The 26,994-nt window shown below is 45.2% G+C and overlaps 1 protein-coding gene across 9 annotated transcripts in view; it reads right to left on the bottom strand.

Annotated features, from left to right (window-relative positions):
• Positions 1-1,070: 1,070 nt before the first annotated feature.
• Positions 1,071-26,994, bottom strand: part of LOC144136432 (cytochrome P450 3A24-like) — a 33,064-nt gene continuing 7,140 nt past the window's right edge. For 2 of the 9 annotated variants that reach the window (XM_077668745.1, XM_077668744.1), the window contains exons 2-14: positions 13,730-13,829; positions 12,452-12,504; positions 11,621-11,717; positions 9,371-9,487; positions 9,206-9,294; positions 8,973-9,118; positions 8,773-8,900; positions 7,488-7,635; positions 6,142-6,302; positions 4,714-4,805; positions 3,243-3,386; positions 2,601-2,763; positions 1,071-1,685 (exon numbers count right to left, since the gene is read on the bottom strand). In XM_077668745.1, coding sequence (XP_077524871.1) covers positions 1,605-1,685; positions 2,601-2,763; positions 3,243-3,386; positions 4,714-4,805; positions 6,142-6,302; positions 7,488-7,635; positions 8,773-8,900; positions 8,973-9,118; positions 9,206-9,294; positions 9,371-9,487; positions 11,621-11,717; positions 12,452-12,486 — 1,401 coding nt within the window. In that variant the 5' untranslated portion in view covers positions 12,487-12,504; positions 13,730-13,829 and the 3' untranslated portion in view covers positions 1,071-1,604. Of the gene's footprint in view, positions 1,686-2,600; positions 2,764-3,242; positions 3,387-4,713; positions 4,806-6,141; positions 6,303-7,487; positions 7,636-8,772; positions 8,901-8,972; positions 9,119-9,205; positions 9,295-9,370; positions 9,488-11,620; positions 11,718-12,451; positions 13,208-13,729; positions 13,830-14,507; positions 16,088-17,667; positions 19,110-19,685; positions 19,792-21,867; positions 22,687-25,802; positions 25,897-26,994 lie in introns of those variants that run through there. The other 7 variants (XM_077668742.1, XM_077668738.1, XM_077668741.1 and 4 more) reach the window with 7 other exon arrangements.

The following is a 26,994-nucleotide window of genomic DNA, read 5'->3' on the forward strand; positions in this document are numbered from 1 at the left end:
TCCTGTGTAAGGGAAGAGGGCTCCTCGCTCCCGCAGTTTCCCCGTGTTACGTGTGCTGCTCGAATCATTCGATGCCGACCAAGTAGTCCCGGAACGAATCTCAGGAAGGGGAGGGGGGGGGGGGGACGCTCGCATGCTGTGACCCGCCTCCCAACCCTAAGCGAAAGGGGGGGTTCAGGACACCCTGCCCCCCCCCCCCCCCCCTTGTGATTTACACCACTGATGGGAATGGCCCTTGCTTGCTACGCCTTAGTACGACGACCGATCATTACTTTAAAAATGGCGGCCACCGGGAGGTGGAGGTCGGGGTCGGTACGGCGTAAACACACAACATTCTAGCGAAAGAATAAGAATTCAAAAATTTATTAGAATGCAAGAAGAACCGGGTGATCTTTGTCACTGAATCTAGCGGACTCCTCCCCCCTCCTTGCCCTGCGTCTGCGATAAGCGTTCTGGAGATACAGAACAATGGGCGCTTATTGTCGCCGCGGAGATACCGCGTTTGCTTGGTTTTTCACGAAAACTTAAAATCGCAAGGAAATGGGGGGTGGGCGGATGCTTGGTATCTTACGTTAAACTCATGAAGAAAAATTTGCTGACGATTACGCTTTTCGGTAATGCGATTTTTGAACGCAGCTGCTGCGGTACTCGAACCGGATGCGATCGCACATGGTACACGCAGTGCCGAACGGAGGCGGCTGTGTTCCTACTCAGGCAGCGCACACAGCGTTTCGCCGCCAATGAGCCCCGCCTCGGAAGAACGGTCAGCGCGCTACTGTGGCGCCATCTTGGGGAGCGATGCATATCTTACCGATGACGTCATCGGCGAGCAGACGACAGCGATTCTAGTTTTGATTAATGCCATTGCTCAACATCCTTTCTAGATAGGATTCCTCTTGTTGCGGTACTGAGCTGGCCAGGAACTAAAGCGAGCAATAAATAGGTGCCCAGTCTGCACAGCAGGTGCAGCATTGACCCCCAGGGCATCATCAGAGAGATTATTCAGCTGCTGCGGGGGCATTATGTCGAACAGGCGTCATTCTTCAAATGAAATGTCTAACAAGCATCACTTGACGTTCAAATGCAACAGCCATCTTTTATTTAAATTAATGTACATTTAGAATATCCGAGCAATGTTTAAAATAAAAAGCATGTAGTTATTTGGTGCCCCCCTAGCAGATTCTTTGCTCTCGATTTATAATTAGAAATTTTTCGCTGCGGAAAGCAAGGGGCCTTAAGCATAACGTGCATACCAATGATCAGTGATGGAGAAGGTGGCATCGGGAAGATCTTTAAAAAATGAAGCGACATGAGGCAATGGAGATTTGAAAGTAGGTGTTTTGCCAAAAATATGCTTGAGAGCAGATTGGCTATGAAGCCGTCTGAACATGTACAGAGGGAGTTTCACAGGGAAGGCAAGGGGTTTTGCACTTTAAGGTGGGAAGGAAAAAAAGGTGAAAAAAGAAGGGAGGTAGTCAGCTTCGGTATACAAAGGAGGTTTCAGATGTCATCAATCAACGGTGTGCGAATCTACCATTGTGCATTGCCTGATCTGAACCAAACAATTCCAAATATAAATAGGCTGCATGTGTCCATCAGCAAGTTCACAATCCCCTTTTTCGCACGCCGATGATTATATCCTCAGCAGTTAGCAGACCAAGGCTTCTGACCATCTTCAGGGGCACCTGTAAATGCATATAAGAAAAGATGTAGATGCATAAAATACAAAAATGAAGTGGTTTCAAGAAAGATGCGCATTTGCTTAAAAAAAAAACAATTTAAATTTGAAGAGCAAGACAATCAGCCAATTCTCCAGAACAAGCACTGCAAAGCTCAAGAACTGCATGGAAAGTAGTCCACAGGCACTTAGTGTATAGACATAGGAAATGGTGTGTCAATCATATATTCACACAACTCCAAACTGAGAAGACCAGCTTCTACTGCAATTCCTTATAAAGCACAGGCTCTCAATCATCTCGCCAGCGACTCACAACAATCAGTGCCTTATCTGCTTGTGCAAACTCTCCTAATTTTTGTTGTTGCCTATCTGATGCCTCCCACTATAAAAATTTGCAAAGGAAACCATAAAACTGAAGTATATATATAAGTGTAATGTATATAAGGCACTAGGCATAATTATACGAAAAGAAAAGAACAGTAGACACTGAATATTTTGCAGTTCCTTTGCCATACACATGCGAATGTGTTAGTGTGTTCCTCAAAGGGGCCCTGCAACACACTTCACCAATTCTGCCATTTTCTTTTCCAGCTGCCTGCAATAGTCAGTCAATTGTAAGCTACACTACTGCCATTCCTTCAACCCTAGAATAATTGAGAAGTCACTTCTTATTTGCAACCTTTCTACCTACACCATCATCATCATTATCAGCCCAACTATGCTCTACGCCAATGGACAACAGCCTCCCCCATAATGAAGTTTTAGGCTGAAACTTTCCTTATGTGTAGATTGCTAAAGTAGCAGTGAACATAGTCAGACTGCAGATGCAACCAGCATAGGCCTTCAATTCCATCTAAATTAATGGCTCAAACTTGGCCATTTTGCACAGAAAACCACAGCTACAGTAGTAAATGCTGCTGACCTGTGTGTTTGGTGTCTGCAGCAGCTCAACGTTGCGAATGACATGGAACATGCAGACCTTCACAACCTGCAGGGCAAACCTCATTCCGATGCAGTTCCTTGGTCCAGCCCCAAATGGCAGGTAGGAATACGGCCGAATCAAGCCAACATTCTCTTCACTGAACCTATAATTTGATCAGAATTTACAGCAAGGGTAGTTGTTATGAGAAAAAACTAACACGCTGAGAAACAAGCAAAAGCAGGTAAGCTCATAGTTGTCTTCACACTAGCCGGCATAACTCTAATAGAGAGAATTATTTCATCCAGTACGCGTCTTATGTAAATGAAGAGCTACCATCTTATGTTAGCAATAGTTCTCATATAAAAACCCAAAACTCAATGCATCTTACAAAAAAAAGGTGTACTTAAAATGTTTTTTCCCTTCCGAGTTTGTGTGCACATCAAGCTATTTGTTTTATTTCTATTTTATTTGTTTCTTGACTCATCAATATACCGCCATTGAAGTAAACTGCGCCTTTTTTTTTTTACCTTTTCAGCCATATGCTTGCTGTCTTAAAATCAAGCACAGCTGTTGTGACAGTTCGAAAAAATTAGTTTAGATATTACTATCTCCTGTACTGAGTGGGTGATAGTTGTAACATACCTTTCAGGATCGAACTTCTCAGGGTCCTCAAAGTATTCAGGATCATGATGCATTGCATAAACTGGAACCCGAACGACACAGTTTTTCGGGAGCTTGAACCCGGTGTCACCAAAGGTGAAGTCTTCACAGGCTGTCCTATCAACACTTTTTGAAAGGTAGTTACAGACAAAAACATCAGAAATACTTTCACTGTACCGGTAATTTTAAAATCTTAGTTTATTTTCATTGTTATAAAAACTGATCAGAACAAAACTTGCAGCGATGGTACCTCTCAAGAGTACAATATGATAGCATTAGAGATCCCTTCCGTACAAGTGCTCCTTCACTTTATTTTAGCTTAGACTGAACGAACGCTCCTATGTGGTATAGAAGTTACGCACCCGACTCGCGACTAAAAAGGCAGCAGTTCAATTTATGCTCGAGCACTGTTTTCTCTTTGGCAAAAGTGATTTAAAAAGTGTCACATTCACAGATTGCAGGAAGCCCTCATACCACTACTGGCTCAGTGGTGCAGAGATTAAGTGATGCACCCCAGCAGGTTGCTGTTTCAAAGCAGGCTGCGGTGGAGAGGCGGCTGGTGCTTCTTTAACAGATATCAGATTCCCGAGGAAGTATTAGCACTGCTTTCACAGTAAAAGTTTATTAAGCTCGGCTCCATAATGAATTTAGAGCTACTGGTATTTTTTTCCAGCCAGTATTCTTTGACAGCTACTGAAGTATTATTGGTGTATTCTTGTCACAAAGGATATTTATGAAGTGGCAACCTCATAATGCAAGTGCACAATTCATCATTAAGTGATTGGGAACGTCACAGTGAAGCTCTTAATTTGCTGTTTAACACTGCAGTAAAAGAACTTTTTGCAAACTATTTCTCAAGGGTTAAAGATAACAACAAGCTGCGATTTATATCTTGATTTAGTGAAGCAAGTTTCCTTGGAATAAAGTGCTGAGACAGAAGCAGACTACAGTAGGCTACCAATGCCCTGTACTAACGCTCTGAACTAGCTCGCATTTTTACAATCTAAAAGTATTTTAACATGGCGAAACCATAATGCATGTCTTAACACCAAAAGACCCGAAGCACATTTGGAAGGTGATCTAAAATGCGTCTCAAACATCAGCAGAGCCGCTCTTGCCTCATCTCTTGCTGAACAAAAGCTCTAAGGAAAGTAGCCCTTCTATCCTGATTTATCCCTGGATGCACATTGAAAAACAAGTGTCTCTTAAAAAAAAGTCTAAAAAAAACAACCTACGTGAATAGAAATGTTGACAGGTTAGTCATGAGTCCTTCTTCAAAAGCATAGACAACTTACACAAGGCAGATTGTTCTCACTACTTTGTGCAAGGTGCACTTGATGCAAACTGAATGCCCACTTAGATGCTGGTGCCATAAAAAGAGTTCACAATGCACGTGTTCACTAACACCTGTGGCACTGGTGCATAAAAACTGTGTAAAACATAATGCACTCACAACACAGCTGGTGGGTAGAGCCTCAAACTCTCCGATATGACACAGTTCAGGTATTTCAACTTGGAAATATTATCAAGGCTGGGCTCTTCTCCCTTGAAGAAAGGAAATGAGAGTGAACTGATTAAACATCCTCATATAGCTTGCAGGCACACAGCTTTTCTTCTGTTTCGAGTGAGACACTTCGAACTAAGCAGTTTCTCTGACACATTGTGTATGGGGGTACATTCCTCTTTACACCTGCCCCCTGCCAGCCGTCCCCCTCCTCCTTTCCACTTGTAGGGGAAGTAGGGGAAAGAGAGAGAGACACAGAACTACTAAGAAGAACTCAGCAAAAACAAAAATGACAAAAAAATGACTGACAACAGCAGGCGTATGAGCAAAATAGACACCCTCCTGAAGAATTATCACTGCAAAAATGAGACTTGCAGGAGCTATTCCTTCTCCACATTATTAGGAAGAGCAACTTGTGTCTCACAAGACCCGTCAACGAATGTGTTTGAAACAGCCACCTGTCAGGGCCCTGGCACATTGCTTAACCACTGCACCACTGCACTGGTAGTGAAATAAGTACTTGCTGCAATCTATCAATGCATAGTTACAATATCCAGAGTTAAGAAACAACCGGAGATGACAAAATAGGGAGCGTAAAAAGGAACACTGAGAGGAAAAGATTAGTTTTGTAGACAACAGCAGGTTTACGTGCAATATATAGACAGCCTCACAAGAACTATCCGTGCATAAATGAGGCATACGGGAGCTAATCAGGAATTGGAATAGATTAACAAGTGAAAGAAGAATGCTATCGCATTTTCTTCGGATCAGTACAATGAATTGGCACTCACCAATTTCGCCACTGTGTCTAGGGATGCGCATTCATACTGTCTATCTGTCTAGGTGGGCCCCCAAGGTGGCAGGTGGGCCACTAGGTCACATGACCTTGTGATGTCATCACAACCTGCTCATCGAACTGTGAGCAAACTGCCTACTGTACAGGTGGCAGTTCAATTAGTGATTGGTCGGTCACCAGAGATTGCAGCAACCTGGGTCTCACAAGCCCTACCACTGCAAGACAGTGGCACGCCGCTTAACCGCTGCACCACTGTGCTAGAAGTGGCTTAAGGACTCCCAGCGATCTATAAATGTAAAGTAGAGAATGACCAATATTGCATATATGGGCATTATAAACCATAAATGCTATCGCGTCACACCTTTACGGTGGAGCTTAAGTGTCGCTTCCAGTATTAGTGTGCTACCACAAAGGCCCTCACTCACTGATTTTGCCCATCTTTGTCTGAAGCCTGCTTTACCTTGAAAACCGAGCCTCAATACGAAACCGAAGAGAAAATCGAAGTGCTAGCGCACCTAATTCACATTTGCCCTAACCATGCTAAATTGTCGAGCATTCTTTTTCTCTTGACAAAGACTCACATGTTCTTTAACGCAGTTGTCCACTTCCTCCTGGAGTCTCTCATGAACGTCTGGGTGCAAAGCCAACAGGTAAGCAGTGTATGCAATCACAGAAGAAGTTGTGTCTTGGCCGCCAATGAAGAACACAACGCACTGGGACAGGGCTTCATCTTCTGTGAGTGCTGTGTGATAAGAGCGATCAGAAACAGTGAATACACAAGCACAGACTACTGCAGGCACCAAGTGCCGAAAAATTTTTACTCCAACTGGCAGGGTGAAAATGAGCAGGGTTGTTTAAAGCAATTTACCCCACTTTTTGCGAGTGCTGTCAAAATTTATCTGCAGTGTATGCTGAAAGAAATTAGAAGTGAACCCTATAAACTACTACATAGAGAAGAATTACAGGGGTGACATGAAGATGCAGGAAGAGGGCATTATAAGTTAGGGAGCAAATACAGGTTAATGATGTCCTAGCTGATATCAAGAAGAAGGCGTCGACAAGTACAGGACATATAATGCAGTGAACTGTTGACCAACAGTCTACTTCGGTGATGGAGTGGGTCCCAAGGGAATGTGGACATAGCAAGGAATGGCAGAGTCTGGCAGGGAAATGATAAGAAATCTGTAGGGATACAGTGGCTACAGCTGGCACAGAACAGGGCTGATTGGAGGTCCATGGGAGAGGCGTTCGTCCTGAAGGGGATCAACTGAGCCAATAATGATGATATTGAAAAAAAAAAAAACACTTTTCACTCGAAGACCACACTAATATCACTAACACTGTTTTTGCTACACCAATAATGGCAGAATGTGTGCAGCTAGCATAGCTATGTTTTATGTTGAGTAGGGAAGTGAAACATGACTGCACTCATATCATCATCATCATCAGCCTGAGTACACCCACCGCAGGGCAAAGGCCTTTCCCATGTCTCTCCAATCAACCCTGTCCTTTGCCAGCTGCGCCCAACCTATGCCTGCAAACTTACTAATCTCATCCGCCCACCTAACCTTCTGCCACCCCCTGCTACGTTTGCCTTCTCTTGGAATCCACTCCGTTACCCTTCAGGACCAGCGGTTATCTTGCCTTTGCATTTCATCCCTTGCCCAGGCCCACTTCTTACTCTTGATTTCGACTAGGATGCCATTAACAAGCATTTGTTCCCTTACCCACTCAGCCCGCTTTCAGTATCTTCACGTTACACCTCTCATTTTTCTTTCCATGGCTCACTGTGCTGTCCTAAACTTAAGCTGAACCCTTTTCGTTAGCCTCCACGTGTCTTCCCCGTAGGTTAGTAACATAATGAAAAAGACCAAAACAAGCATTGAAAAGTGCTTCTGCAATCTTCCTGGCTAGACACATTGCTAACCTTTGGAATCAGCAGTTTGTTCAGTTGCTTGTGCTTGTTTTGCGCCCAAATTAAACAGTTTGTCTTCAGCATCTTCTGGTCCTTCAGGACCAGCCTGGAGCCTGCCATCTTGAGCATCGACCATCAGCTGCAAGAAATCTTGATGTTTCTGCAGTGAACAAAGGTAACATATTAGCCTGTTAAAAGGGCTCGTGAAAGTGCAGTAAAGATTTTATTTCAAAATCCAGTCTTTTAGAGTTGAGCAACAGAAACTGGCAGCAACATTTGATTTCATTTGTGCCAAGAAAGCCGCATGCTGTTAGCATGCAAATTTGAAAAAAATTCACTGCACAAATAAAATTTTAAATTTCTCACAAACCTCTAACAACAACTCTTTCAAAAGCAACGAAAACCCCTAACTATATCCAACAAAATGTATTTTCATGCGGCAAAGCTACACTTTTCTTAGGAGGCATGGTATAATGAAAGGCTCCACTTGAATACCTTTGCCTAGCACCATTAGCTCAATACGTGGGTGTTTCTTAGTTTAACCCCTATTGAAATGCAGTCATTGCAACAGAAGACTGATGCTGTAAATCATGCTCGGCCACAGAACACTGAGCCACTACCCATCGCGGTAGGTCACTGCTAGTTTAGCACCAGAAATTAAAACTCCATTAGAAAATTAAGGCAATTAAGACTTAAAAACTTATATCAGAGCTCAATGGCTAAGAAAACGGTTAGGCTCATTGACACAAGTAGTCACAGCAATAAGTGAAGTATACAAGCATTTTCACTGCATACGCAATGTTCCACATTATTAAGTTGTAGTGTAGTTGAATTATATGCCTGCAAATATCAGAGATGCTGGCTCAGTGGTTAGTGTGCTTAGCTACTGAGCCAAAGTTCCCAGGTTTGAACTGGTTGCAGTGGCCGTGTTTCGATGGAGGAAAAACACAAGGCGCCCTTGTGCTGTGCGATGTCAATGCATGTTAAAGCTCCCCAGGTAGTGGAAATTATTCTGGAGCCCGCCACTACAGCACATTGTTCTCTCTTCTTTCACGCCCACCTTTCTCCCTTCCCTTATGGTGCAGTTCAAGTGTCCATCAAGATGTGAGACAATCACTGCACCGTTTCCTTTCCTCATAAAAACCATTTTCAATTTTCTTCAATGCGCTGCGGTCAAGGATTAACAAGATGCACCCAAATGTAAAACACATAGCAGTGAAATGAAGAAATGAAGACAACCACCAAATGATTTTGCACAGTACATAGCAATAAAAGTTTGGCGTTAATCAACACTCACCATAGAAGACAGCTTCCTTTTTTCAATTATATTGACACAGACAGTTTTAAAAAAAGCGAAGGCATCTGAGCTGAAGGCAGGCAGTCTCAGCAGCTTTGACAAAAATGGAAACAGCCCAAAGATGTAAACTGGAAAAAACAAAATACAGTTTCTATTTGTTTTCTGTCCACGGGCCTCGGCATTAGTGATTAAGAACTCACAAGTCAAGAGTATAGGTAGTGTGGGCTTCAAATTGAATGCTGATCGTGCTTTGGAAACAAACTGGTTTGCCTGGTCTGAATGGGAGTCCAATTTTGTCCCAAAGGCGCACCTTGCAATGACATCCAGGGTATAATGCCCAAAGAATCTGTAGAATCAAGAACAATGTAACATTTCTCTACAACTATTTGGGAAGGCAATCATATCAAAATGAGGAAATAATCACAACACTTACTCTTTGGCATTCACCTCGTTTTCACCTTTAGCAGCCTTCAACAAGTGCTGCATTGAAACTCTAGCACAGTCTTGAATGAGCTCATTCATCTGAGGCAAAAGCATAGCCAAGTTCAAGCTAATTGCGTGCATGATATAACCTGTGTTGTTCGAAAGGGTTAGCTACCTTACGAAGCTTGCCAGTGCTGAATGCTGGACTGGCGGCAGGACGTATTTTCCTCCAACGATCTGCAGCAACAAGACTCATCATATTGTCCAAAATTGGATCATTCATTTTGAAAAGCTGTAACAAAAATAGTCAGAAAGTAAGCACTGAGAAAGTAAAAAGCACAAGTTTGGAAAGAATAGACTATCTGAGGTTCCTCAATGAAAGGTGGAATATTTACATAGTTTGAACAAAATTTCTTGGTCTAATCAGTGCTGTAAACCACTGTGCAATAAAAAATGCCTCAAGAGAAGGGCGTACAGGAAAGACAAATGAAAACTCAGCTGGTAGTCTACGCCTGCCATGGTCACTTCTCTTTTTTTTCTTGTGGCATTTTCAGTTGTCCACGGTTTCCCATTGTCTCATGTCACTTGAATTTGCATAGGGCACACTAAATTTCAGAACAGTGTGCAGGAGCCTGCTTTTTTTGTTTTTCATCTGCACAAATGCAGCTTCTCCAGCCTCATTTTACTTCATTTATGGCTCTCTCTATCTCAACTTGTGGTTCAAATTAATGTGGAGCAATTACATAACTTGAGTAAAGACAGCAGCCACTATCTGATAAGTAAAACTGCAAGCTTTCTTAATAAGTTCTTTGTCACAGGAAAACCCACAAACAGATTCGCACTTGAGCTCATGCCATATTCAAAGTATGGTTTCACACAAATTTCTTTATGAAACAGTAAGGAACACTGACCAGGGTACTAATAAAGCATAGCGTATCCCATCCCTTGTACCAACATTTCTCGGAATATTGAACCTCAGTTTTTTTTGGTTTGTCAGTCACTGTTAACAAATGACATGGCTTCCCTCGCATTCGACAACTAAAGGTGACCATGAAATGAAAGAAATTAAACTCCAATTGTATAGCATGTCTCTAAAATAAGAAAGAGTAGCTAGGCCCTTCCAGTGTATTTCCCAAAATAAAGAAATAAACTCAGCTTTTACAGCGGTCAGACATTTTCAGGCGTTCCTCAAGGTAGTGTTCTTGGCCCTTTGTTGTTCCTTATTTATATTAATGATCTGCCAACTAATATATCATTCTGTTTGCGCTTGTTTGCTGATGATTGCCTAATTTGTCACGGAATAAAATCAACTCATGACCATGACATTCCTCAGTAGGTTCTCAATAGTATTTCTAGACGATGTGAAAATCAGCTCATGACACATAACCCCTCCAAATGAAAAATAATCACCTCAGCTGTAAACGTGCCAATTCAAAATTCCCTTATACTTTAAATAATTTGCCTGTGTCTGAGACTTCAGTATACAAACACCTGGCCACCTTTTTAATACCAAACCTTTCCTGGGCGGAACATGTCACTTCCATATGTGCTAAAGAATCTCGCTCACTTGGTTATCGCTGCTGAAGCCTTAATAAAGTGCTCGCTCATGCCCGAAAATTAGCTTACGTAACCTATATAAGCCCCCAGCTAGAACTTGCATGGCTGATATGGTCACCACATCAGAACTGTCTCATCACAAAATTATAATTAATTCAAAATAGAGTTGCCAGGTTCATTTCCAACAACTATAGCTGCCAATCCAGTGTGACAAAAAATGAGAAAAGAAAACGATCTCCTGCCCCTAGAAAATCGCCATTCAGTTCCGCTCCTATACTTGCTGCACAAGTATATGTATGCAGATAAACCTTTGCCCCTGCCACATTGCACTCCATTGCATACTTCTAGATGGTTGCATCACCATGTAAGTTTTTCACGCATCTTCGGACGCACAAAGGCTCTCAATTCATCGTTACTTCATCATGCCATATCACTTTGGAATGATCTCCCTGATTCAATTGCATCGTTAAATAATCCTGTTTCATCCGTGAACAAGTTAATAGCTTGTACTGCTAGAATAATCCGTCTGTATTTGTTTCCAAGCTTGAATTCCTCCTGTATATATTCTCTTGTATATTTTGTGTGCACCTACAAAATATCCTATTCAGAAGTGACCATGTATATTCCATTATTAAATAAGAAATATTAATCTGAAGCTGATGAAAAAAAATTATATTTAAAAGCACAAATTCACCTGGCAAAAAAAACTTCTTCCAAAAGAAAACAAATGATGCATTCCATCTTTCTTCATAATGTTTTTATGTCAGCTCACATAAAACATTTTTCTGTTGCCATGCAAACATTGTTCGAGAAATTGTGCTCAGCAGCTGAAAACGTCTTGCTGCTTTCAATCGTAATAAGCACTTACCCTTCTGTTGGGAAAGGTCTGGAAATGCTTTACTAGCACGAGCTTCACCAAATCAGGATCAGCAACAATGAGCGTAGGCATCGGTCCTTCAAAAGCACTGCGATCAACGGTAAAAATTGTTGTCACCTTAGAAATATGAAACAGCATGCATTGCTATGTACCTACACACAAGTGTATATTTAGCTATATTTTAGCCTTACTTGCCCCATTGAACGTAAAACCATCTGTGTGTGTGTGCTGACACTTGATGGTACCCCCCCCCCCCCCAAAAAAAAAGTGTCCTCATGTAACTTGCCATGTGGCGGTTAAATTAATGACTGGTCGTGCGAGGTTGCTCGGGACAACCTGGATCGCATAAATTCCATCGGTGGCATTACTTGCTATCCCAGGGCAGTGGCGCTCTGTTTAACCGCTGAACCAAAGCACCAGGAGTGGTATGAGGACTCCCATGAATCTATGAATGTTAACTAGAGAAAGACCAATTCTTCATATATGGGCATTAACCCATTACCTATCGAGTCATACCCTTAAGGCAAAGTGCGGGCCATGGTACAGCGGCACCTGCCTTCACAAGTTAGTGCGCAGATCAGAAGGGTGCGGAGGCGTCGCTGCAGCGGCAACATAGAGCCATGCAGAGGTAGAAATGCCAGCTGCGCAGCATCGAGTTACATCATGCCGCAGTGCGTGGCAACTGAGTTCACAAAGTGAGTGTGTGTGCATAGGCATTCTCACACATAAGCAGTCTTAAGTGTCTCTGCTGACATTTTTGTAGTGTTTCTTATGCTTTTACACACACTGAGATTGGTAAATATGTGTTGTAACCTTACTTACCCAAAAACCTTTCCGTATTTCTTTTGTCTGTCCATTTCGATCTCATGAATTGGCTGGAAAAAAGAAAGAAAACCGAGTGCAAGGACACAACTACCCTTGAGTGCGTCATTTCAAACTGCTGACAAACTTTTGTGAACATAAAGTGCTTTTAGTGCATTTACCAAAAGTACGGTGAGTGATGCTATTCCCAAGGAATACATGTAGAAAAATCTCAGAGGAAGCGGTAGGATAGTAGCAGTCTTGCACACGTGTTATTTTCCTTCCAACTTTTATTTCCGACGTAACATAATTTACTCAGACTTCAATAAACTATTGGGGCTTTCTTAATATTTTGTTACAATTCAATTTTTAAGAAGAGTTGTTTTTCGAAGTTTTCAATAATTTCCTCACATTTCTTCGTGAAGAGGTCAGAAGCTACACTGAACACTTTCTCAATGTATGCGATGGAGGGAAAGGCAGAATTATAACTTTTGTACTTTGAGCACCAGCTCATAGTTGCACAAGGCTTCGAAGCTAGTGCCCAAGTCCTCTATGAAGAACCGTGCTTCGTTGTTGCTCTGTGCTTTGTGTGGAAGCCTCCGAGTTGGGTGCAGTGGGAGGTAACTTGCGGCGCCATCTGACAGGACCGGGGGTCCCTACTGAGCGGTCACGTGACATTTCTCGGGACAAGAACTGCTGTAGAAGACGACAGGGACCCGGCTGCGGTTCGGACATGATGGCGGCGCTATGCCTTTTAGCAGCCAGTCCTTTGTCGCTCTGGCACGAAAAAAACATCCTCGCTAGCACCAGTGTTTGCTGTCAGTTCAGGTTATCAAAGCTGTACGGTTACAACTTGTTTTTGGAAAAAAAGTCACTGATATCTAACAATCAATTAAACAAAAAGTAAATTAATTACCCAGAACGTTACCATTTGAAAAAGTAAGTGATTAATTGCAGACTTACAAAAAATGAAATTAAATATAAGTAATCAGTTACTTGTAATGTGTTACATACAACTCTGGATAAGAAGGCAGGTACTACATACGCAAGTCACTCCTTTGTTAAAGTGTTCAATGTATTTTTCTTTCTCCACACTTCCAGTGTTAAAATATTAACAAATGAGCAGAGTGTAGGGTCAAAATGGGGAGTTGAGCTACCACATTTAGTCTCACAATAGACGCGCCTGCTATTTGGTAGTCAAAATATAAATTACTCAGAGTAATGGGTGCAACCAATAAATTTTAAACTTTTTGAGGAACAAGTGCTTTCATAATGAGAGTGAACATGGTATATGCATACCTTATTAAGGAGCCGTAAGAGTGGTTTCCAGAAAAGTTCGAACTCCTCATGAGGAACATTTTGGTTTTTCCAGTAATCCTTGTATCTGCGAAGGTGCTTACTGAAAATGAGATGAAAAGGTGCATGCTATATTAACCACAATGACGCAACCGCTGCAAGCGTGTACAAAGGGGAAAAGGGGGCAGTGCCTCCCCCCAATCGTCATGAGGGAGGGAGGCGCAAAGTTTGTCCCCTATTGTTCCGTGCTTCTCAGAAGACTTCAAGAAGCACTACCACGAATCAGAATTCTTATTTGGGCAAGCTGGTCAGTGTTCATGTTGACTTCACAGTCCCTGTCGTTTCGTGTCTTTCGTCCTTGTCTATTTCGCCCTGTGAAGTCATCATGAACTACATTGAATATCAGCCCCCCTCGTATGGAAAGACCTGTGAACACCTGTGGCAACCACTCTTTCTTTTCACTGACCTATCGGTTTATATTTTCTGCCTTGAACATTTCTGAACACTACTACAACCATATAGCAGGCGCATATATGCTACCTTTGGCCTAATAAAGCTGATTTTTTTTTTTTTTCATCAGCCCCAGAAAATGCTACCTCATGTATCGCCGACCGTTTTTTTGGGCGATGTCATATCAACATAGTCCGATCCACAGTTGCATCAGTACGTCTCTCTTTTCTACTTGATACTCAGAATCAATGACGCGAAATTAACACTGTTTACGCGAACCAACTAGACTTTACAACTACTGCGCAGGCTAATTCGAGAACTGTATACTCACATGTAAAAAACCGTGATTAAGAACACAACACAAAACGCTGCTTCTCGGTATCCAATATGGTCTGTAAGTGTTAAAGTGATCATAATCGTTAATGAAGACGATGCTGCCGACGGGAGAGACGCCCTAAACTAGAGCAGCGGTACGAGCAGCACGGACTCCTCGATCGAGGAAGTTGCCAAACTCCAGTCAAGGCCAATGACACAACCGTCGACATGGTTGGCGCGTATGCGTTGAATGCGTTCCTTCGGGCTACGCCCCCTCTTGACGACAGACCTGTCCCCGAGCCCATAGTGCCCATGCGACGAACCATACGCTACGGACGAACGCATGCGCGCATGCGACACAGATATTTTTGTCACGTGTTTATTGCCCGTGGCCTCCGCGATCGGCTTCGGCAACATGGTGCTTAATCGCAGAGGCCACGTATTGCCAGAGGTTGTTGGCGTGTTGGTCAAAAGAGGGCAGCACCAATCTATCTCGACTGCGAGCTCCGCCTTGACTGCTTTAGGTGCGCGGTTCGAATAAGGACAACGTGATGATAATGGCAATTAACGTGATGATAGCTGATCAATATATTTCAGATTTTTGAGGGGAACACGCAAGACCCGCGGCTTGTGCCTCCTCTACTACTATATCTGCCGCTTGCCCAAAGCGTCCAAGAAAGAATAAAACGCCTGAGATCAAAATCTACGAGGAGGGGGCAGCCATCCCAGAAGTGGAAACACTAAGAATATTGGGAATGCTGATACAGTCAAACAAAAAAAAAACGACACACTAATTAAGAAACTGAGAAACACCGTCAACCAAATCTCCCTCCTCATCAGACGCATAGCCAATAGGCGAGGAGGAGTTAAAGAAGCCGAGATCAGGAAACAAATCCAATCCTTCGTTCTTAGCAGAGTCATCTACTCTACACCATACGTCACCCTCACAGTCAGAGACGACCTGGATTCTCTAATTAGACAATCCTACGAAATTGCGCTCAACCTCTCTCGTCATGCCTCAAATAAAAAACTACTACAGTTAGGAATTCATAACACCTTAGCGGAAATGATATGGAAGCACACCTCACCGCACAATACTATAAAGACTATCAGGCACTGAAACGGGACGTTTCATCCTAAAGAAGGCAGGAATACAATATGAAGGAGTACGTGCACACACCTTGCCAATTCCAAGACGCGTGCGCACGAACACTTAATAGTCCATCCTCTGCCCAAAAACATGCATCCACACTACGATACGGACAGAAGTATAGTGAACTAGGATACTGGTCTTCTAGTTCACTATAGACAGAAGAAAGGCTAGGGCAGAAAAACTTCACGAAAGATTTTCAGTTCAGAAAAACACGGCGCATGTGGACGTGGCAGAACATGTGGACAGAGACGCCTTTTCCCTGGCAGTTGTCGATCATCGATGTTCTCCCCTCACATCGGCGACAATCGATAAAACAAAATTTCCGGAGGAGGCCGAAGAAGCTGCCATAGCCTTAGCCATTACCTCCATCACTGCCAACTACATCATCAGTGACTCTAAAATCGCAATTCGAAATTTTCCAAAAAGAAGGACCCACTCCGCAGCCATCAAAATATTACAAAAAATCTCCAATACCTGCCAGATCACATTGATCTGGGTCCCCGCCCATTCGGGCCATCCTGGAAACGAGGCGGCGCACCAATTTGCCCAAGGATTCGTAGTTAACTGGGAGGTGCGCTACCCTGAACTCAGGTCGGCCAAGGAGCAAGTGACGACCTACAAAGAAATTTCTACCCACTTCAAGAAAGAAAGACAAATCTTCCCAGAACCACATAGATCTCTAAGTAAAACACAAGTCAGCCATGGCGGCAGCTCCAAACAGACACTTTCTTTAATCTGTACGTACATGTACTCCATATGGTTCCCAGAGCAGTTCAACACCGTTTGTTCTCTCTGTGGACACCATAAGGCAGACACACCACACATCCTATACTCATTGTAATCAAGACAAGCCGTCGAACAGTCTGCAGCTCTCTACCCAATCGCAGTGGGAGGCCGCGCTGCTCAGCTCGGACCCGGAGGTTCAACTCCGAGTCACGGAGCGGGCCGAAGAGGATGTCGTTCGGCCACCTGGCGTCCGGCCTAGAAGAGGAGCCCACCGCGGGGAGGGGAACGTCACCCGAACCCGCGCCTAAGTAGTCCGTTGTTTTCGTGCGCTTTTGACGTTTCGCTCGATTTGCGTGACGACCGTGACCACGACAGTAGGCCTCGCCACCTCAAGAATGTAACCAGCGTGAGCCTGCGAGGGCGAGAAGCGAGCAGCTCCTGTCCACCCCCTCCGCATGGATGCGGCGGCAACAAAGCAAGAAGAGCGCTTAGTCGGGCTGGTTGGTGAAGTGAATATTGATGGAAACGGCTGAACAGCGCTAACAGACGGGATGGCAGAAAGGAACTCTTCCGTCCCATCTGTTAGCGCTGTTCAGTCATTTCCATCCATGGTTGCCTTTGGCGAAGGTTCCCTGTTTATCTTTGCAGATACGCCGACTTCGGTTATCGGATCGAGCGCCTCAGCAAATGCGAGCTCGGATCTCTGGTCCAGCCCGGTATACAGTGCCACTCAAGATATTCCATTCCTGCCTCACATATGATGCCTCCTCCCTTCACAAGAGCATTATCTACTACAAGCCTGTGTTATGAATCTACAACAGTTGATGGCCCACTTGGCCTGTTCATCCTTCACTCAATATAAATTCTTTTCGCGCATGTCCCCGTTTTGCTTAGTCATGCTGCACTAATTTCACCCAATCCAACTGCAGTTAGTGCCCTTATTTGTTGCCACACACTTCAGAGTTTATCTGCACTTCACCAAATTCGCACATGTCTTACATTATTGCACCTCCACTGCAGTTATTGCCATAATTCCGACAGCAAGCTTCACTTTTGTGTGCTCTTAGGATTGCCGCCAACAGGTCTCGAGATTTTCCACCGAGACAGCAACTCTCGCCATGTGTCAGCGTGACGCCATTACCGCGCTTCGCCCGGTCGTGGTGTCGGACCAAACGGGGAGCAAGATTCTGAGAAAATCCCCTTTCAGAAGTCCCCGACGCCACCGCCGCCAGCAAGCGGCCGCGGCCGTCCTCAAACCTTACCCGGGCTCGGTAATGGCACAACCACTTTGGATTACCTGCCGACCAGGCGCTCCGGCTTTGCGCGCCGGCTTCTTCGAATGAAGAATAGGGGTCGCCGACCGTGGGAGTTGGGCGGGCCGGCTAACGTCACCTACCGCGGCCCGGCCGGACTCCTTCAGCGTCCACCCCTCTCTCGGGCTTAACTTATACCAGGGGCGTGTCCATGTGTGCGGAGGTGTCCGTTTGTGCTTGCGAGTGAAAGTTTTCAGCCACTCCTACCACGTCGAAGGCGTCCTCAACCTGGGGAATTTAGGGAAGAAGAAGTGTATAAAACTGAACAGCGGGTGCAGTTGGAGGCAGTTCACTTCTGAACTCACATGCTTGTAAATATGTAATTAAAACCAAGTCTTCTTTCTCCCCTAACGAACTCCTTCACTCAGCGGCACTCCTGTCCGGGTCGGAGCGGGCGTCGTCTTGACCGAGGTTGCGTCGAGAAGCGACACCGATCCCCACCTTCAACAGTGCGCAATATTTTTAATATCCGAAAATACTTTCCTCCCCACAAACCGCTCGGTAACATTATTAGGGGCTAAAGGCGTTTCCCTTTCCATTTTCACACATTTCCCCATTTATTGTTTTTATGCACGTTTGGTCGAATGCCCAGGTATTCGGCATTACTTTACAAACTGCCCATTAATTTCTTCCAGATTGCTCATTCTCTAATTTATTGCAAATTATGTTTTACCTGTGCCTGTGCCATTCAAAAACAAACAGGCCTTCTCACCAGTGGAGTCATTCCTGTGATCACCTGTGCATGCGAATTATCAACTTTTACATACTTTCAAGGGGGCCTCTTGACCAGGCAAGGTGGACGTCAGTCCGGCTCTTTTGCACGGTGTGCAAGGTTGCTTTCTTCTCTAAAATATTTTAGTCTCCATTTTTTGACTTCGCTTCTTCTTAACCCACCTTTCTTGTTTCCGTATACGTATTTCACGTGTATGCTTATATCTGAGCCTTTCAGTTTTTCTATTCGAACGTATAACATGTTCAGTGTACTTCGATCCCCCTGTCATGAGTTATTAGTGCACAAGGTTGGATGAAATAAGAAATACTAGAAAGAAAAGACTCGTGGAACGTGCTCAGAGCTCAGAAGAGAAAGGCGAAGCAAGGACTGGAAAAGAAGAGAACCGACGTGACACAACGGCCTGGCACATGTGCAGAATAACGTTCTGATCACCGGCGGTGCAACGCGGCAAGCGGGCTTCGTCGTCTCCTTCCCGAAGCCCACCTACTGGGCGTGGACACCAACGAATGGTATCCGTGCACGCTGCTGCTTCCGGTCAACGGAACAAGGGCCCCTGTAGTCAGCGCCTCTGGTCAGGACATGACGCGGTGACCTGCTGCTTCCGGACCGCCGTCGCCGCTGAGAGGGCTCCATGGTGTGCCAGCTCCGAGTTGCTGCCGACGTGGTGCCGACGTGGCCGCTCTGTGTCCCGTGCTGCAACCTTTTCAGGCTTATTTTTTCCCCGAACTGTTGTGGACTGGAATGCCCTCCCCACCGATATCGCTGCCATCCCGCACCCGTCTGTATTTTTAGATGCTGTAAGCAATTATATTTCAAAGAAATGACCTGCTTTGTTGATGAATATATTAACCCACCCCTTATGTAATACCCTCTGAAGGGGGTCTTTGTTATTTTTTTCAGATACGTCTTTCATGCATTCGTCTTCTCGAGGATCCGCCTCGCGTGCGGAAGGTGCGGGGTTCGATCCCCAGTACCGCCGGGTACCCACCGGTGATACAATGGGTACAAGCTTTCCCCTGGTCAGGTGCTCGGCTTATTTAGGGTGAATTTGCTTGGGAAATGGGTCTTTGGTCCCCCCTCCTTGAAGCCGGCTCGTCAGTATCGAAGCCTCAACTTTTCCGTTCTTTGCGTGCGTTTTTTGCTCATCATTTTCTTGCTTTTGTTCTCGTGACAGCTACGTTTGAGATATTGCTGCACTTCATTGTTTCACTTTTATTCATTTGCAGTTTAAGCCCGCTATTTCGTGCATCAGGCGTGACGGCTTCTGACCTCGCATCCGGCCCTGCAGTGGCAGCCGCGCGTCGTCCAAGATTTCTCTGTTCCTCACGAGCTCTGTGATGGGCCAGAAGCATCTCGCTGTCCTCATCCATCTGGACTGTACACCATGACTGCATTCAGCGCGCTCTTGCCATGAACGGCATACATCGCCTTCGCTGCGGCATTCAACGTGCTCCACCGCCTTCATCTCCTGTCAGGTTACATGAACTCTAAAAAAAAGAAAAATCTCCTGTGCCTTCTAACGCGTCTCTTTAACAAGAATTGCCAATAAATCCTTTGCACACAAGTTTTATACGAGCTTCTTGTCTCCACTTGCGTGCTCGACGGCACGTGCCGGCTTGAGCGCGTTGTGGTTGACGCGACTATCAAGCTTATCAGTGCTTTCTGGCGCTGCAGCCAAACTGCAAATCAACTCCACAGTCTACCCGCCGCGGTTGCTCAGTGATTAGAGCGCTCGGCTACTGATCCGGAGTTCCCGGGTTCGAACCCAGCCGCGGCGGCTGCGTTTTTATGGAGGCAAAACGCTAAGGCGGCCGTGTGCTGTGCGATGTCAGTGCACGTTAAAGATCCCCAGGTGGTCGAAATTATTCCGGAGCCCTCCACTACGGCACCTCTTTCTTCCTTTCTTCTTTCATTCCCTCCTTTATCCCTTCCCTTACGACGCGACGCGGTTCAGGTGCCCAACGATATATTAGACAGATACTGCGCCATTTCCTTTCTCAAAAAACAATTCTTCTTCTTCTTATTATTATTATTATTAACTCCACAGTCTCGAGGTCCAGGAGATATATGTCCAAAAATAGTGTTTCAAAATCAGATTCAGCGGCTTTCAGATTCGCAGTGTTTTGCCGTAAAACTAAAACTTAAATGTTGATCAGTTAATTTTAGAGCATCCTTTAATTCTCTATTACAACGTTTGTCTTGCCGTGCAGTCCACATTCGGACCTCACCAATGTATCTTTCGCGGTTTTCAAGACGAAAATCTGGGTCGAAAAGTAAACACCCGGTAGTACACGCAGAGTGTTTCACATAGACTTCACAATTTTTAAAAATAGGCTTTTTGAGTTAAGACAGCGCTTTCCTCGCCATAGCATTTTCAGCGGCGTAGTACATCAGAATACAACAAAGACGCGCTCACTAGCGGGCTGGTTTAGCTAATACTGAATAGTCAAATTTTTAACTATTACTGTTAGGCTGCTTAACTGTTGAGAGCGTGCAGCCCACCGTAATCCTGCCATGCAATGCGAAGGCAAGATAACCACTGGTCGTTAAGGGTGACGGAGTGGATTCCAAGAGAAGGCAAACGTAGGCAAGGGGCGGCAGAAAGCTAGGTGGCCGGATGAGTTTAAGAAGTTTTCGGGGACACGGTGGCCGCAGCTGGCAAAGGACATGGTTAATTGAAGAGGCATGAGAGAGACCTTTACCATGCAGGGGGCGTAGTCAGGCTGATGATGAGTCCACCGTAATTAATATCCTGATCAGTTTTTAGAATTTGGGAAACGCGGTTACCCTTGGCGCTGTGGCCAAATAAATTTTGGCTATTTCGACGAGTCACGTGCTTTGGAGAGGTTGCTTTGCCTGCGTGCAAGCTTCTCGAAAGCGCATGTATTTTGATGCGATGTAGCCAGAATTTGTTGGGCCACAGCGCCGAGGGCAACCGCGTTTTCGAAACTCTAAAAACTGATATTGATATTGCTTACGGTGGGCTACACGCTTCTCAATAATTAAGGCGCCTAACAGTAATAGTTAAAAAGTTCTTTCGGATCAGCAGCTGAGCGCAGTAACAACTGAGCCATCGCGGCGGCTTTTGCTGCAGCTTGATTCAGTGTAACGAGTTTAGTTGTCCAGTGTGCTGTGTGCGCTGTGTGCCTTCGGTCAGCGGCTGACCGGTCAACGGCCTGAATTTCCCTCTTGTGTGTGTGCTGTGGAGTATAGTTTTTCGCGCCGCCCCCTACGAACTTAGTGCGCATCGGAGGGCAGCTAGTTGGCCCAATTAATGACGGCAGTGTCTCTTCTACTGGCATCTGGAAGGATTTTCTGGCTGCCATTCTCATGCATGGCACTCACCTCTGATTGGCTCCTTAGGGCGTTGTGAGATTTCTGCGCTTTTCACAACCCCGATTCTCACGGCAAAGTTCATTTTAGTCGCTGCAGGAGTAAGTACCAGACTTACCTGGCTGTTGCGCACAGTACCTGTTATTACTTGTGTCCATTTCTGGCTACTGGGAACTTCAGTGTTCTAAGCCTAAAGGATCCAAGCGGCCGGACACAGTCGAAAACGGACGCACTGTACAACTGTTCGTGCCTTGTGCGACATAGTAACATCGGCATATATCGCCAATGAGGAAGAACAAGTTGAATGTTAAACTGCTGATCCTAAGGGTGAGTGCGAGGGAAGGCCAGAGAAGTTTGCAAAATGAGGGTGAGGGTGCACCAAGGATTTACTGGCGGGGGTGAGGGAGGAAAGGCGAAAATGAGGGCCTTTGGTGCACCTCTGCACTCACAATTCCTCAAGCGCTACACTTCGGCGTTCGTGTCACAAACAAAACAGCCTTCAACCTGCGCAGAAGGCTGCCCGATACTCGTATATGAACAGACTGCACTCGTAACGTTTCCTGGACGCGCATCTTAAATTATCTTGTACCGATCGCAGACGGCAACCTTTGAGATATTTTGATCCAGTGCCTATATACATATCTCAGTCGCAATCTACTGCCACGTCATAACCCACTTGTTTTCAAAGATGATATCGTTCTAACCATTTCTTGCTCAGTGGGCCGTTAGCAGACGCCTTTTGAGGACCCCATAGGCTACTGGATAACTGCCGGGAAGAGTACGGCGACGAAAGACGGATTTCTTCCTTGAATAAAAAATAGGCAGCCAAGACAACCCTCAACTGTTTCGAGGTTAGCACGTGCCGTTTTGCAATCACCCTCTGCTCTGGTATCAGTGTTCGATGCCGCGATTGGCTGCCGGTATCCTCTCATAGACCGCGGAGCAGCAGCGGTGGCGGCGGCTACTGCTGCTGCTACGGAGGTGTGTCGCCGTTTTTTTTTTTTGTGCAAACAGCCGATGTCAGTCGTGGTTGCACTGTCGTCTGTTTCTATGCTTTCATAACTAACTTCCTCATAGCGCGGCAACTACAGGCATAGCCTGCTTGTGAGGACTTATAAGGGAAGCGTAAAAGATGCGAAAGCAAGTCTGCAAGCCATCGCTCCTTCAGACGACTGCGCTCACGCTTCCCAAGCACGTGACACGTCTCTGAAGTGCCTGTGCGACGTAACGCAATCAAAACAGCCAAAGCCGCATAGGACCATCATTCGCATCATTGATGAGTGAGTCTCTATAGTGCATGTTTTTTTTTTGTTTTTCCCCCACCACGCTGCCGCATGGCTCTGAGGATGAATCTCCAGCAAAGCGTCGGTTACGAAAGAAACTGAGTGTTTAGTTCATCAATGTCAATGCAACTGAAAGGCGCCGCACCATGCTTCACCGCAACGATGCTACAAAATACATTTTTAAACCTTTAGGAACAGATGAATGCTAAATCGTACGCTGCAGAAAGCAAGCTGAGTATCATCACGATAACCGGGAATTTTAACACTTCGAATTCCAAGGGTTCGAATTGACACAGCATCAGCGACGTACACGCCCATTGCCTTGCATCGGCGCCGGTGCAAAGTGATATTACGTATAAATGGAAACCGCGAACAGTTATCCGAGTTTGGGAGGCGACCTTTATTAACTTTATTCATGTCATGTATGTACGTTCTCATATTCGCCCTTTTATGACTCTGCGAGCACTTGACACGAATATTGAAATTGTTTTACGTAATATTAATGCAAGTTCTGCAGAACAATACGGCTATTGCCCTTGAGCTTGTGCACTTGATTTAATTTATCATTTAACTATTATTAGGTCAGTTTAATTATTTCCATCTTTATCCACTGATTGACTCAAGAAAACTTTCAATTAGTAAGCTGGACAGCGTAACCGGCAACTCCGAACGGTGCCGTTTTCGTACCAGGAGCTTCTTTTTTGGCTAAAAAAACAACAACAGACAAACGTTGAGAACAACGCGCGCTAGCTCGTGGTAGGCAAAAGGTCGGGGAGTGGCGTCGCGGATAGGTGTTGAGCGCGGGTTTTCAAGGCTTGTAGGCGCGTTTCCAGTTTCTGCGAATCATAGCAATGGTCGATGCTTCCAACTTAGTAATTTGTTGAAGTACACGAGCTCGCGTTGGCCACGTGCGGCCTATAAAGAGAAATAGTTTGCCACTGTATTGTATATATGGTTAGTAGTAAACATGTAGAAAGCGTTCCTGCCGTTTATTTATGCGCTAGGCATTGAATAAAACAAGTTTTGACACTCTGCACTAGCCGGAATGATTTTACTTCGGGACAATAGTGAGGGGAAGTGCTGGCCTTGTTTCGTCGGAGCAGACATGCGCTCATCGTCTGCTGACATACGTACGTGTCGCGCTGTGCGAAAAGTGGGGACAGCGTCGTGTCCCTGATCTCCTGTCTCGCTTAGCGCTGTTTTTAGCCGCATGACCACGCACCAGCCAGGCCGACTTGTCCTCTTGTTAAGCTGGTCGATTTGTTGAAAATTTTTGATTTCTAGAATTATTTTCTTTCCTAGCCCTGAAGTCTGGTTTCGTGACGAAAAATTATAGCAAAATATTGAGTACAAATTTATGATTTACACTTTTAAGAAGTGTGGTCGTCAAAAATTGTGAGGTAATTTTTTTTATTTCAGTGCCGCATTTCTTTGACCAAAGCGATAGCGAAGATGTCATAAACGAGGAAATAAACTTTAAGGTTCGTTTTGTGACCTCTCACATTTTCTGCGACTGGATCAATCACTTACCTTCTTAATTCGCATGAAAATCAAATGATTCCATTTGTCGCAAATTATTGCTGAGACGTTGAGGAGCGTAGTAAATCTCTCGATTTTTTTCCCTACACGTGCAGTACTGTGTTAGTTATTTCTTGTAAGAAACGTTTTCATGTAACTATGCATGCATAAGTACTGATCATATAGAAAAAGAACTAATCGCGTCATCGTACAGAACAGGGCTTTATGTACATGCTGGCATAAAAAAACTGCGCACTATCTAGTCAATTATTTGAGACCTTGGGGGGACTTGACGACGGTGTTAATTATAATTACCCAGAACTGCACCAGGTATAGCTATAAATAAAAGGAATTACTGAAACTAGCGTAGGAATTTCATATTTGCACCAAGTTTAGTTACATATCGCATGCATGAATAACGAAAACACTTTTCATTGCCGCGTCCCCTCTCAATCTCGCCACGTGTCTGTTAGTAGCACGCCTGCGGCTGCTTCGTTCCAAACAAGCTTCGCGATCATGTACTACCTCATGGAACATGACACATGCATGATGCAATGAAAAAGCATATGGCGTTTAGCACACTTAAGGTACGCTATTCTAAGCACACCAACGCGACCGCGCAAGATTGACACAACTTACCAGACTTCTTTCTACTCGAATGAAATTATTACGTCGTCATATCAAGAAATAGTTTCAAGCAAATATTAAATGTCATAAAACGCGCCATTAAAACATGCTGTGCTATTAACAAAAGAACGCATTCCTTGGGGGCGAGTGAACCTGTCGGCGCCCCGTGCACTCCGGCTCAAGGTGATAAGTACGTGTGCAGCTGCATATGTCTTTTTTTTTCCTTGAGCAATTATCAGCCTACTATCCTGAAGTTCAGGTGAATGAACGCAGTAACTTGCATGCTATTAAGTGCATTGAGTGTCAGTGCCTATCGACTCCCAGACTTCGCGTTTTACTACCGTGGCCCAATGCCTGTTAGCCAGTTTCCGAATGCGGCATTTATGCGCGAGAAACCTATCGAGGCTAATTTAATATTTTTATGCTACTACGCGGATCCAGCAGTGACGCAGCTGGTCAATACATGCTGCTTCTGCAGTGCACAGGCTTGAAGCAGCCGCCGGTAGCTGCGGCAGCTGCGGTAGGCACGGGCAAGCGGAACCTGTTTTGCCTACCATGCGAAAGTCGCTGCTAACATCAGCGCCACCGCATCTTTGTGACGTCGCGGGGTGAAGGAGGTCCATACCTGTGTAGCGACAGCTGCTGCGGAAATCGATTTTTGGCGCTTCTCTCAACTCTCTAGAACTTTCCGATTCAAACATGTCCTGTAATCCCAGCTTCTGAAAAGCAAGCAAAGGAACCATAATAGAACAATAAGCTTATAAAGTAAACAAAAAAAAACGCTTGGGTGCACTGTGAGTCTGGCAACGCGAAGCACTTGCTGGTGTTCGTACTGCTGAAACGCACGCTGCATGCGCAGCCGGTACATCTTCCTGTGCTGTCACTGATCAAAACCTAAGGGGTCAACGTTAGCCACGGGCCTTATCTTGATGCTGCAGGAATTTCCGGCATAAATCTCAGCAGCTGGAAGTAAACCAGTATACAAGAAAGGGCCCGCTTTCAACGTAGCTCGTAGTTTCGCTCTTCTGGAATTTTAGTGCCAATTTCTTGTTTTCCCCTTTAGACAAACTTGGCTTTTGAAGGTGTCCCTGACCCCCTTTTCAGTACAAGACAAGGCAGCACAGTAAAAACATCACCATTCGTGAAGGCCGCGAAGGGGTGGACGGGAAGGCGGGCGGGGGGGGGGGGGGGGGTAGCTGGAGTTACGCCGGTGTTTGTAATGTTGCCAAGAAAAGAGCTCCCGCAGCGCTCGCTGCCGACTCATATGCGAGCCAGCGATGTTTAGAGCGCCAGGGAGATCCGCCCCACCTTGATCCACATTTGCCTTTTCCCCCGCACCGAGCATCACGCGGTGGCTGGCAACGTTTCTTTGTTTTTTTCTTGCGTACGCTAATGTAGGGAAGTGAGCACGTGCCAGAGCGCGTTTATCTCCTGTGCGATCCGCGCGCAGATATGCATCGCGTCAACGTCACGAAGGAACAAAAAGAAACAAATCAACTATCAGGTGGCTGGCCTGTTTAATAAAGCACTTCCCAATTACGTCCGCAATTGCGCTTTGCCTCGCTAGAATATCATGCAGTGCTACGGTACCCATAGCACACTGTAGCTATACGTGGAACTGAATTCGCAAAACAGTTCGTGAAAGAACGATTCGTGATTGTCCAGCGCTCACACGAGGCAAATAACAGGTGTACCAATACAACTGACACTACGCTAGCCAAAAGGGAGCCGTTCTCACACACACGAGCTGCTCTGCGGAGCCTCATTAGCTGATGACGGCTCCCCCATCGTTGCACGGTTTTAGTAAGGCGTGCATG

This window comes from Amblyomma americanum, chromosome 6 (genome assembly GCF_052857255.1).
Source record: "Amblyomma americanum isolate KBUSLIRL-KWMA chromosome 6, ASM5285725v1, whole genome shotgun sequence".
In the NCBI taxonomy this organism is placed as follows: Eukaryota; Metazoa; Arthropoda; class Arachnida; order Ixodida; family Ixodidae; genus Amblyomma; species Amblyomma americanum.